Below are 11,689 nucleotides of genomic sequence, written 5' to 3'. Positions count from 1 at the left end.
GTTCAGGAGTAAAATTTTGCTTAACAAATCGCATAGTAAGTTACATGGACTCATTCTGTATGAAATAATAGAGGGAAACTTGATTTCTGAATGATTACCCATTCCTCTGTCCCCCATACATACAACGTTTGTAAGGTCCCTCAGTCAAATATTCAATTTCAAGCACAGACTCAACTACAAAGACCAGGGAGCTTTTCAAAGGCCTCATAAAGAAGGGCAGTGATTGGTAGATGGGTAACAATAACAAATCAAACATTGAATATCTGTTTAAGCATGGTCAAGTGAATAATTATTGTAATAAAGCTCCCAGTCACATCAAAGATGCAGTCATCCTTTTTAACTGAGCCGCAGGACAGGTTGGAAACAGCCCAGGGATGTCACCATGAGGCCATTGGTGATTTACAAACAGCTACAGAGTTCAACGGCCTCCATAATAATGACCTTAGCCTGAATGCAAAGCCTTATGTTTGGGGCAAATCCAACAGAAGACATTACTGAGTAAGTGCCTCCTTTTTTTCAAGCACGGTGGTGGCTGCATCATGTTATGCATATGCTTGACGTTAACAAAGACTGGGGAGTTTTTCAGGATGAAAAGAAACAGGATGGAGCTAAGCACAGGCAAAATCCTAGAAGAAAACCTACTTTAGTCTGCTTTACACCAGACAGTGGGAGAGTAATTCACCTTTCAGCAGGACAATAACCTACAACACACAGCCAAATCTACACCGTAGTTGCTTACCAAGAAGACAGTGAATACTCCTGAGTGGCCAAGTTACATTTTTGACTTAAATCTGCTTGAAAATCTATGGTAAGACTTGGAAATTGCTCTCTGGCCATTATCACCAAGACCTTGAAGAATTGTTTTCATAACAATGGGAAAATATTGCACAATCCAGGTGTGCAAAGCTCTAAGAGACTTACCCAAGAAGACTCCCAGCTGTAATTTCTGCCAAAGGTGTTTCTAACATGTATTGTTTCAGGGGGGTGAATACTTACTTATCTAATCAAGGCATATTCATATTTCATTTTTCTTTCATCTTGAAAAAAAAATTATTTTTTCTTTCACTGACATTACTTACATTACTTACATTATTTTGTGTAGATCATTGACAAAACATGACAATCAAATGCATTTTAATCCCACTTTGAAACACAAAATCTGAAGAAATCCAAACAGGTTGAATAGGTATTCAACTGTATATATTAGTTGCCAGAACAACCTGTGGGTCACTTCCACATCCATTTGTTTGTGTAACCCACAAAAAGGTATCTCTATGGAAGCCCATTCCGCCACCATTTTTTTAAACGGTATCTCTAAATGATAATTTTTGTATCTCAAGATTTGGAGATAGTATCTACATTAAAAGAAAAGAAAATGTGGCAGGAATGAGTTTCCATCATCTCTGATGTAACCGTCCTCATGGCCATGTACTGAAGACCCCTGACCCAATTAAAATAGATCATACTGGCGGTTTATCTGGTGCTCAGGGAAGTCAAAATGTGCCCGGACATTAATGAATGAGCTAAAAAGGGGAAATATGATTTGATTGATCCATTGATTGACAGAGTGGATTTATAAAATACACTCTGAGCAATTTACTTGTATTTTCAACTGTCATAAACTAAAACAATCTGGATTATTTTCCTACCTGAATCCTTCATAAATGAGAAGTCTCTTTACACACTTTTTGAACAGAAGGAACACTATTTTCCCCTTGAATTTGCACACTTAAAAAAAAAAATCGCAAATATATTTACACCAAGGTAATGTCAAAGTTAGTCATGTATATGTTTTATACATTTAGATGTTTTCTTCACCTATCAGTGAACTACGTCTTTGATCACACCCACATACTGTTCTCCTTCCTCCGCATGAGATGTCAGTAGTTACACAACCACAAAGTCAAAATCCTGAAAAATACAACTCGCTTTTTGGTCTACATTTAAGGTTAGCAGTGTGGTTAAGTTTACATTTGAAGAGGATTTGATTTGAAGAAGATAACATTCAGAAATGGGCGGTGTTTAGCCATTTGTAGCTGTGGTAACTAGTGACGACCCATTGTATGCCATGTGACCAGAGAGAGCCTTGAAATTAAAATACAAGTCATCACCGCACGGGGAAAGAGACATTCGAAGTTGCTTTATGTGCACAAGAACCCGGTGGTTTTACTAACTATGTTATACTTTGTACATCAGTCGTACGTATTTGACAGGCACTGTCGACCTAATGCCGTGGTTGTCATGATTCCTTCGTTTCGTTTGTAAAGTTTTCTGGACTTGCTGGCCAGCTATCAAGCTCACTAGGTCGGCAACATTGTAGCCTGCTGTTATCGCTTCAACAATCTTCCCCCCCGCTGGAGATCTGCGACTGTTGCAAGTAGTTTTTGGGCACTTCTGTCAAAATAACCATGAATGGAGGAGGCTGTCACATGAGTGGCGAAGGAGGTGACAGTCGCGGGGGTGAATCTGGATCAAGACCCACTATCACGCTAGAGGACTTGGATGCCTTCAACGAGGATGACTTCGATTCAGACCTCTGCAGAAGCGGGGGGGCGGATGGGGTAAACGATGCTATGGAAGAAGAGGGTCAGGATCGCCTGTTAAACTACTGGCAGGACATTGGCAGAGAGCATCATGTTCAAATTCCCCAGGGTAAGAGGGGGGGGGGGGGATAGTTGCGCTAGGGTCGAAATGCAAGCATGCACACATTGTCCTGCACCAGAAACGTTTGAATCACTCCTTGCTCCCCTCGCAGACTGACAAACGCCTGGTTTATTCGAACGCTACTTGAACCACTATCCTTTACAGCGTGATGTGTAAGTGGGGAAAACGCCGTAAGTGAAGTCTGTATTTACATGTAAACCATTTTGATTTTAAATCATTTCTGGCCCATTATGGCAGAAGATGACTTGGACCAGCAACACAAGATGAACACAATTTCTCATCAAGCATACTAAGTACACATTTCTATTGGCACATGTTATTATGTAGTATAATGGACTGTGTCGTTGGAATGGAATGTCGTTATGGACAATGTAGGTTAATTGTACAGGTCTGAACTTTGTTCACAACATTAGGGAAAGGGGACAAGTCACCCTTTCAGAATCAGCTTTTGAAGGAAGAAAATAGACCATCAAAGTAAATGGTTAGCTGTGAGAGAAACCGTGACTGAAACTGGCCTGCACTATTCAACCTGTTGTAAGATGGAGAATAACACCTACACCTTTAGATGTTATTTAGTGGAATAGACCTAGGCCTACAGGCTAGGTAGTTTTAGATAAATATTTTATATATGCAAAAGCCTGTTTGCCCTTTCATAGTCACAAAATGGCAGGTTATAATCAGATTTGAGTGAGTGTGTTTTGTAGCCACAGCTCAGAGCTAAACAGCTGAATGGGCCTAGGTTATTTTGGTTCTAGTGCAGATGGGTACAACATGAGTATTTTACATGCTGACCAGACCACTCGCACGCGTGCGCATGTTTATATTTGTCCACCCACACCAGACGCGATCAGGACACGAAGGTTTAACTATCAAAACGAACTCTGAACCAACTATATTAATTTGGACAGGTCGAAAAGCATTAAACGTCTATGGCAATTTAGCTAGTTAGCTTGCTGTTGCTAGCTAATTTGTCCTGGGATATAAACATTTGGTTGTTATTTTACCTGAAATGCACAATGTCCTCTACTCTGACAATTAATCCACAGACAAAAGGGTAAACTGAGTTTGTTTCTAGTAATCTCTCCTCATTCAGGAGGATAATTATTATTGTGCTGTATGCCATCTGAGGAAGAGAAACCGATCACTATCTTGTGTGGTCGTTTATCTTGTAGGTGGCATTGTGTGACGCCAGTCTCTAACCCCTCTCTCTCTTTCCTTCCAGACATGGCCCAGCCCATCCAACAGCTCACCTCAGACACAGAGAGCACGACGGACAGGGAGAAAGTCCCCTTCACACTGATCACATGCAAAGAGAATGTAAGCTAGTCTAGCCCCCTTTGTACTCATTCATTGCTCCCTCTGTCCCCATCACCCAGTAGGGAAAGATGGACTGGCGGACAGGCTTTATCTAGCCTATCTTATATTCTCAGCTTGATTTCATTGAGTTTGAGTTAACAGGGAGCATTGTAATTAACAGTATTGATGCAAGCCTTTGAGCATTTTCATTTGAGTTAAAGAAGATGCATATGAATAAATCAATATCTACCACTCTTTTTATATAGCTCTCTATTGCTTTCTTTATCAATCAATTCCAGGGATTGACATTAGGTGTGAAAGGTAATTGCCCGTCAGGCAAGTCAGAAGTATTTTTTTGGGGGGGGTTACCTGCAATTAGCTACAGTGCAATCGGAAATGATTCAGACCCCTTGACTTTTTCCAAAATGTGTTACATTACAGCCTTATTCTAAAATTTATTTAAATGTTTTTTCCCCCCCTCATCAATGTACACACAATATCCCATAATGAGAAAACAAAAAGTTTTTGGGGGATAATGTTTGAAATGTACTTAAATTATTATGGATGGGGAGCGTCGCTGCGCAGCTATTTTCAGGTCTCTCCAGAGATGTTTGATCGGGTTCAAGTCCGGGCTCTGGCTGGGTCACTCAAGGACATTCAGAGACTTCTCCCCAAGCCAGTCCTGTGTTGGCTTGGCTGTGTGCTTAGTGTTATTGTCCTGTTGGAAGGTGAACCTTCGCCCCAGTCTGAGGACCTGAGTGCTCTGGAGCAGATTTTCATCAAGGATCTCTCTCTACTTTGCTCCGTTCATCTTTTCCTCGATCCTGACTGGTCTCCCAGTCCCTGCCGCTGAAAAACATCCCCACAGCATGATGCTGGCACCACCATGCCTCACTGTAGGGATAGTGCCAGAGAGTCTCTTGTTTCTCATGGTCTGAGAATCTTTTAGGTGCCTTTTGGCAAATTCAAAGCGGGCTGTCATGTGACTTTTACTGAGAAGTGTCTTCCGTCTGACCATAAAGGCTTGATTGGTGGAGTGCTGCCGAGATGTTTGTCCTTTTGGAAGGTTCTCCAGAGGAACTCTGGAGCTATGTCAGAGTGACCATCGGGTTCTTGGTCACCTCCCCTGAAAGGTCAGTTTGGAACGGGCGGCCAGCTCTTGGTGGTTCCAAACTTCTTCCATTTAAGAATGATTGAGGCCACTGTGTTCTTGCGGACCTTCAATGCTGCAGAAATGTTTTGGTACCCTTTCCCAGATCTGTACCTCAAAACAATCCTGTCTCGGAGCTCTACGGATAATTCCTTCGACCTCATGGCTTGGTTTTTGCTTTGTCATGCACTGTCAAATGTGGGATCTTTTTATATAGACCGGTGTGTGCTTTTTCAAATCATATCCAATCAATTTAATTTACCACAGGTGGACTCCAAGTTGTTGAAACATCTCAAGAATGATCAATGGAAACAGGATGCACCTGAGCTTAATTTCGAGTCTCATAGCAAAGGGTCTGAATACTTAGTAAATAAGGTTGTTCTGTTTTATTTTTAATACATTTGCAAAAAAATTGAAAAACCTGTTTTCGCTTTGTCATTATGGGGTTGTGTGTGTAGATTGAGGAAAAATTTTTATTTACTCCATTTTAGAATAAGGCTGTAACATAAGAAAATGTGGAAAAGGGGAAGGGGTCTGAATACTTTCTGAATGCACCGTATTTACATGCAGAAATGTCATATAAAGTATTGCCTTCCTTTCATCTACACATAGGGGGGCTCAACTTGCCCGACTGGCATAAATGCCATACATTTGCTGTCTTTCATTTAAAAAAATGGGGAGGAACCAGAAAGATCAGCTTTGGGCTATTGGCATTCTTTGCAGTTTGGTTGTTTTAAAAACAAGCCTCAGTGCAGTCAAAAATTAGCTTTTTCTGTTTTTATATATATTTCCACACCAAGGTTGGAATAATACTGTAAAAATGATGACCATGCCCTTTTTGTAAGAGCTGTTTGAGAAGAACACCTGACAGAACACTTCAGCCTGTTTTGGTGGGATGGAGTTTCGGCCTGCCTGGTGACATCAACAGGCGTTAAATTTGTTAAACCAATAAGAGAGTTCCCTCCCCACTAAGACAACTCCCAGACAGTCCTAGAAAAATTATTGCTTGAGAAATTGCTCTTAGCTAAGAAGTTGTTTTTGTTTCTTTTTGACCATTTTAATTAAATGCAATCGCAGTAAGGTACTTAATTATTACCCAGAAATGATTTAATATATAGGTAAAAACTGCTGCATTGGACCTTTTTAAATCATCTGCCCAATGGGGCAACTTCGGGAACAGGCTCAACTAGCACGACTGCTCAGTTCACTTGAGCCAGGCAAAAGGGCAACCTTTAATCTATCCCTGCACTTCTAGCCCTGTCTGTCATTTCTCTCTTTCTCTCATGCTCTCTCTCATTCTTTCCCTCTCTCTGCCACTCGTACCGTTTTGTCCATTGTTCTGCCCTATGCATTGTCCTGTGCAGTATGAGAAGAGAGTCTACAACCAAGCCAGCTGGGCATGTATCACTGTGCGAGAGGACACGTACGAGCAGAGCATATGTGCCGGCTTCATGAAGCTCATGAGATATATCTGCCAGCAGAATACCTCAGGTGAGTGAGCGTAGCAGATAAGGATCCATGTACAGTTGAAGTTTACGTACACTTATGTTGGAGTCATTAAAACTATTTTTTTCATCCACACCACATTTCTTTTGAACAAACTATAGTTTTGTCAAGTTGGTTAGGACATCTACTTTGTGCATGACACAAGTCATTTTTTCGACAATTGTTAACAGACAGATTATTTCACTTATAATTTACTGTATCACAATTCCAGTGGGTCAGAAGTTAAAATACACTAAGTTGACTGCCTTTTAAACGGCTTGGAAAAATCCAGAAAATTATATCATAGCTTTAGAAGCTTCTGATAGGCTTGGAGTTTTAGTGACTCCAACCTAAGTGTATGTAAACTTTCAACTTCACTGTATGTATGTTCAAAAATACAAGTTAACATTTTGACCAATCGAATGGTCAAATGAACAGACTACTCTTGGTCAACCAATATTTATTTTTGTTGGGACAGCCCTATTTGTATGTCTTTGTGTTCAGTAAGAAAGAAGTTCGAAGTAGTTTTGCAAGCCAACTTGCGTTTGCACAATGTCTGGAAGTCTATGGGTAACGCTAGTTAGTAACTTCCTTCAAACTGCATGCAGAGACAAATGGTATCCACAAGTTTCTTGGACTCTGGAGAAGTAAATAAAGGGCCTTATTGCCAAAATCCCAAAATAAAGTATCCCTTTAACTTCTGTTTGGGTCCTCCTCATCCCTCTGTGTGTGCCAGGTAACTACCTGGGTATGACCCTTCCCATTGTGACAGTGGTGAGAACTGATGACTCCCGCTCCAGCCTATCCAGAGATGTGACGGTGGCCTACTACTTACCATCCCAACACCAGGACCAACCCCCCACGCCCTTTGACCCTGACATCACCATGGAGACATGGCCTGCCACCGTAATCTACAGCAGGTGAGGGGGGTTGTTGACTGGTGTATAAAATCGACCACACAGCCATGCAATATCCATAGACAAACATTGGCAGTAGAATGGCCTTACTGAAGAGCTCAGTGACTTTCAACGTGCCACCGTCATAGGATGCCACCTTTCCAACAAGTCAGTTCATAAAATCTCTGCCCTGCTAGAGCTGCCCCGGTCAACGGTAAGTACAGTTATTGTGAAGCTGAAACTTGTAGGAGCAACAACAGCTCATCTGCGAAGTGGTAGGCCACACAAACTCACAGAATAGAAGTGCGTCTGTCCTCTTTTGCAACACTCACTACCAAGTTCCAAACTGCCTCTGGAAGCAACTTCAGCACAATAACTGTTTATCAGGAGCTTCATGAAATGGGTTTCCATGGTCTGTGGCTGTTTTTCTTGGTTCAGGCTAGGCCCCTTAGTTCCAGTGAAGGGAAATCTTAATGCTACAGCATACAATGACATTCTAGACAATTATGTGCTTCCAACTTTGTGAGAACAGTTTTGGGAAGGCCCTTTCCTGTTTCATCATGACAATGCACAAAGCGAGGTCCTTATAGAAACGGATTGTCGAGATCCGTTTGTGGAAGACGTGGAATAACTTGACTGGCCTGCACAGAGCCCTGACCTCAACTCCATCAAACAAATTGCAAGCCAGGCTCCATATTAATGTTCTTGATTTTGGAATGAATGTTTGACTAGCACATGTCCATATACTTTTGATCATGTAGTGTACACTTAATGTACAACACATTAAGAACACCTTCCTAATACTGAATTGAACCCCCTTTTGCCCTCAGAACAGCCTCAATTCGTTGAGGCATGGACTCTACAAGGTGTCAAGTGTTCCACAGGGATGTTGGCCCATGTTGACTCCAATACTTCCCACAGTTGGCTGGATATCCTTTGGGTGGTGGACCATTCTTGATACACACGGGAAACTGTTGAGCATGAAAAACCCAGCAGCGTTGCAGTTCTTGACACAAACTGGTGCGTCTGGCACCTACTACCATACCCCATTCAAAGACACTTACATCTTGTGTCTTGCCCATTCACCCTCTGAATGGCACACATACACAATCCATGTTTCAAGGTTTAAAAATCCTTCCTTAAAACCTGTTTGGGCTAGGGGGCAGCATTTTCACGTTTGGATGAAAAGCGTGCCCAGAGTAAACTGCCTGCTACTCAGTCCCAGTTGCTAATATATGCATATTATTAGTAGATTTTGATAGAAACAACTCTGGAGTTTCTAAAACTGTTTGAATGATGTCTGTGGGTATAACAGAACTCATATGGCAGGCAAAAACCTGAGAAAAAATCCAACCAGGAAGTGGGAGATCTAAGGTTTTTAGTTTTAACAACTCTTGGCCTATCGAATACACAGTGTCTGTGGGGTCATTTTGCACTTCCTAAGGCTTCCACTAGATGTCAACAGTCTCTTTAGAACCTTGTTTGATGCTTCTACTGTGAAGTGGGGCCGAATGAGAGGGGAATGAGTCCGAGGTCTGGCAGAGAGCCACGAGCTCGTGACGCGCACTCATGTGGAAGTTGCCTCGCGTTCCATTGCTTTTCTACAGACAAAGGAATTCTCCAGTTGGAACATTATTGAAGATTTATGATAAAAACATCCTAAAGATTGATTCTATACATCGTTTGACATGTTTCTACGAACTGTAATATGACTTTTCGTCTGAACTTTTGCCTGGACCTGCCTGCGCGTTCTGAGTTTAGATTGTGTACTGAACGCGCAAACCAAAAGGAGTTATTTGGACATAAATGATGGACTTTATGGAACAAATCAAACATTTATTGTGGAACTGGGATTCCTGGGAGTGCATTCTGATGAAGATCAAAGGGAAGTGAATATTTATAATGCTATTTCTGACTTCTGTTGACTTCAACATGGCGGATATCTTCTTGGGTTGTGTTGGTCTCTGAGCGCCGTACTCAGATTATTGCATGGTTTGCTTTTTCCGTATTTTTTTTTTACAAATCTGACAGTGGTTGCATTAAGGAGATGTGTATCTTTAATTCTGTGAATAACACTTGTATCATTTATCAATTATGAGTATTTCTGTAAATTGATGTGGCTCTGTGCAAATTCACGGGATGTTTTGGAGGTAAAGGGATCTTTTGGATATAAATATGAACTTGATCGAACAAAACATACATGTGTTGTGTAACATGAAGTCCTATGAGTGTCATCTGATGAAGAATATCAAAGGTTAGTGATTCATTTTCCCTATTTCTGCTTTTTGTGACTGCTCTCTTTGGTTGTAAAATCGCTGTATGCTTTCTGTGACTAGTTGCTGACCTAACATAGGTTCTGCTTTCGCCCAAAAGCTTTTTTGAAATCGGACACTGTGGTTGGATTAAGGAGAATTTTCTTTTAAAATGGTGTCTAATACTTGTATGTTTGAGAAATTTGAATTATGAGATTTCTGTTGATTTGAATTTGGCGCCCTGCGATTTCATTGCTAGTGGAACCCCGTTCCTAGACAGGTTAACCTGTCCTCCCCTTTAATCTACACTGATTTTTGAAGTGGATTTAACAAGTGACATCAATAAGGGATCACCTGGTCAGTTTGTCATGGAAAGAGCAGTTGTCCTTAATGTTTTGTACACTCGGTGTATATTTACAAAAGTAATGTTTCTATTATAATACATGGATACACATTATTATTATTATTGCTACGTGATGATGTAATGATTTAGAGTAACTGTGTAACCTTTCATCCATCTCTTTCTCTCTACCCCTGTCAGGTCGTTCAGTGGACCCACTACTGAGACCTCTATCCTAGGGGAGATCCATGCTCTGGGCGTGGTGCTGGACTCTCCACAGCTGTGTGTGAGTGAGTCCTTCATCGTGGCCGGCTATACCAGCCCCGCAGCCGCACACCGACACAACGAAGTCTGGTTCCTGGAGCGCTGCTGAAGTGGCTATGTAGCACTACATTATTAACACAAAGTAAACAAATGATAAACAGTCATTACAGCGAACCAAATCGAAAGCCTCACACAAACCAAAAATAGCAGAATTTCATAAAATTGGATACAGTTTACGTCAAGGAAACGAGTACACAAGTATTTTAATTGGGCTGTGGTCTCAGGCAGATAATATATAATACATTTTTTTACGATCACTTTGGCACAATTTCAGAACCAAAACTCAAAACGGTCATCACTTGTAACACAGGCTGTCCCATGTTCAAAACATTACATTGTGCATTCATATATTTAATTAAATCTTGCACTTGCAAAATCATTATTTCAAAATAACAAATTTATCATGAAATACCATAGGAACATTAATTTAGATCACAACATTATATATTGTAGTACAAAATATGTGATACATGTACCATAATGAAACATGTAAATACATCACTAAAATAACTAGTAGAGCGAATACTACAGACAGTGGAATCATTGAACAAAATGAGACATTTATTGATGAACTACAATAGTCACAACAGGTTTCTTTGAATCAAAGCAAAAATAATTAGCTACAACAAAAATAGGAAACTACAGTAAAACATCAACTGCAGTGTTCCTCACCTGGCTTACTGTAAAAAGCTAAACAAAGGATTGATTACTGTACTTCTATATTTCCATCAAACCTGTCTTGTGGGTTTGGCCACAGGTTCTCATCCACATCACAATGGATGTTTTCATTAGCCAAACATCTTGGGAAGAATCTTCGGGCGAATCCAGGCCTGACACTGGTCTGCCATGATGTCATAGCATGTCATCCATGGCCTGGAGAAGGGTGGCTTGTTCGTGAGGGTGCCTATCCTATACCTTCCACCACCATGTGGAGAAAAATTCCTCAATTGGGTTAAGGAGAGAATGGGGGTAAGTACAGGGTGGTAAATTGTGGTTGGGCCTGAAACCATGCTTGCACCATTTGAGCATAGTGGAACCTGACATTATCCAACACAATGACATAGGTCATGCCATCAGCTCTACAGACCTGATTTAGCTCATAAAGAAAGGTTACAAGGAGAGCTGCATTATATGATCCAATACGAGGTCTGTGTCCCACCACACCATCTTCTGATATAGCAGCACACATGGTGACGTTGGCCCCATGTTGTCCAGGTACTTGGATGGTTGCCCACTGGCCAATGAAATTCTGACCTCTCCTCCTTGTCTTGGCCAGGTTGAA

General features: G+C 41.1%; 1 protein-coding gene across 1 annotated transcript; it reads left to right on the top strand.

The window, feature by feature from the left end:
- The first annotated feature begins 2,156 nt into the window (after nt 1–2,156).
- On the top strand, nt 2,157–10,456 carry LOC139407847 (heme-binding protein 1-like). The gene is made up of 5 exons (XM_071151718.1): nt 2,157–2,652; nt 3,887–3,981; nt 6,475–6,601; nt 7,332–7,515; nt 10,285–10,456. The coding sequence occupies exons 1-5, from the start codon at nt 2,409–2,411 to the stop codon at nt 10,454–10,456; spliced, it is 822 nt and encodes a 273-aa protein (XP_071007819.1). The 5' UTR covers nt 2,157–2,408.
- The last annotated feature ends 1,233 nt before the right edge of the window (nt 10,457–11,689 follow it).

The sequence above is a fragment of the Oncorhynchus clarkii genome, chromosome 4 (genome assembly GCF_045791955.1).
Source record: "Oncorhynchus clarkii lewisi isolate Uvic-CL-2024 chromosome 4, UVic_Ocla_1.0, whole genome shotgun sequence".
In the NCBI taxonomy this organism is placed as follows: Eukaryota; Metazoa; Chordata; class Actinopteri; order Salmoniformes; family Salmonidae; genus Oncorhynchus; species Oncorhynchus clarkii.
This window is presented reverse-complemented; position numbering and strand designations above follow the sequence as displayed.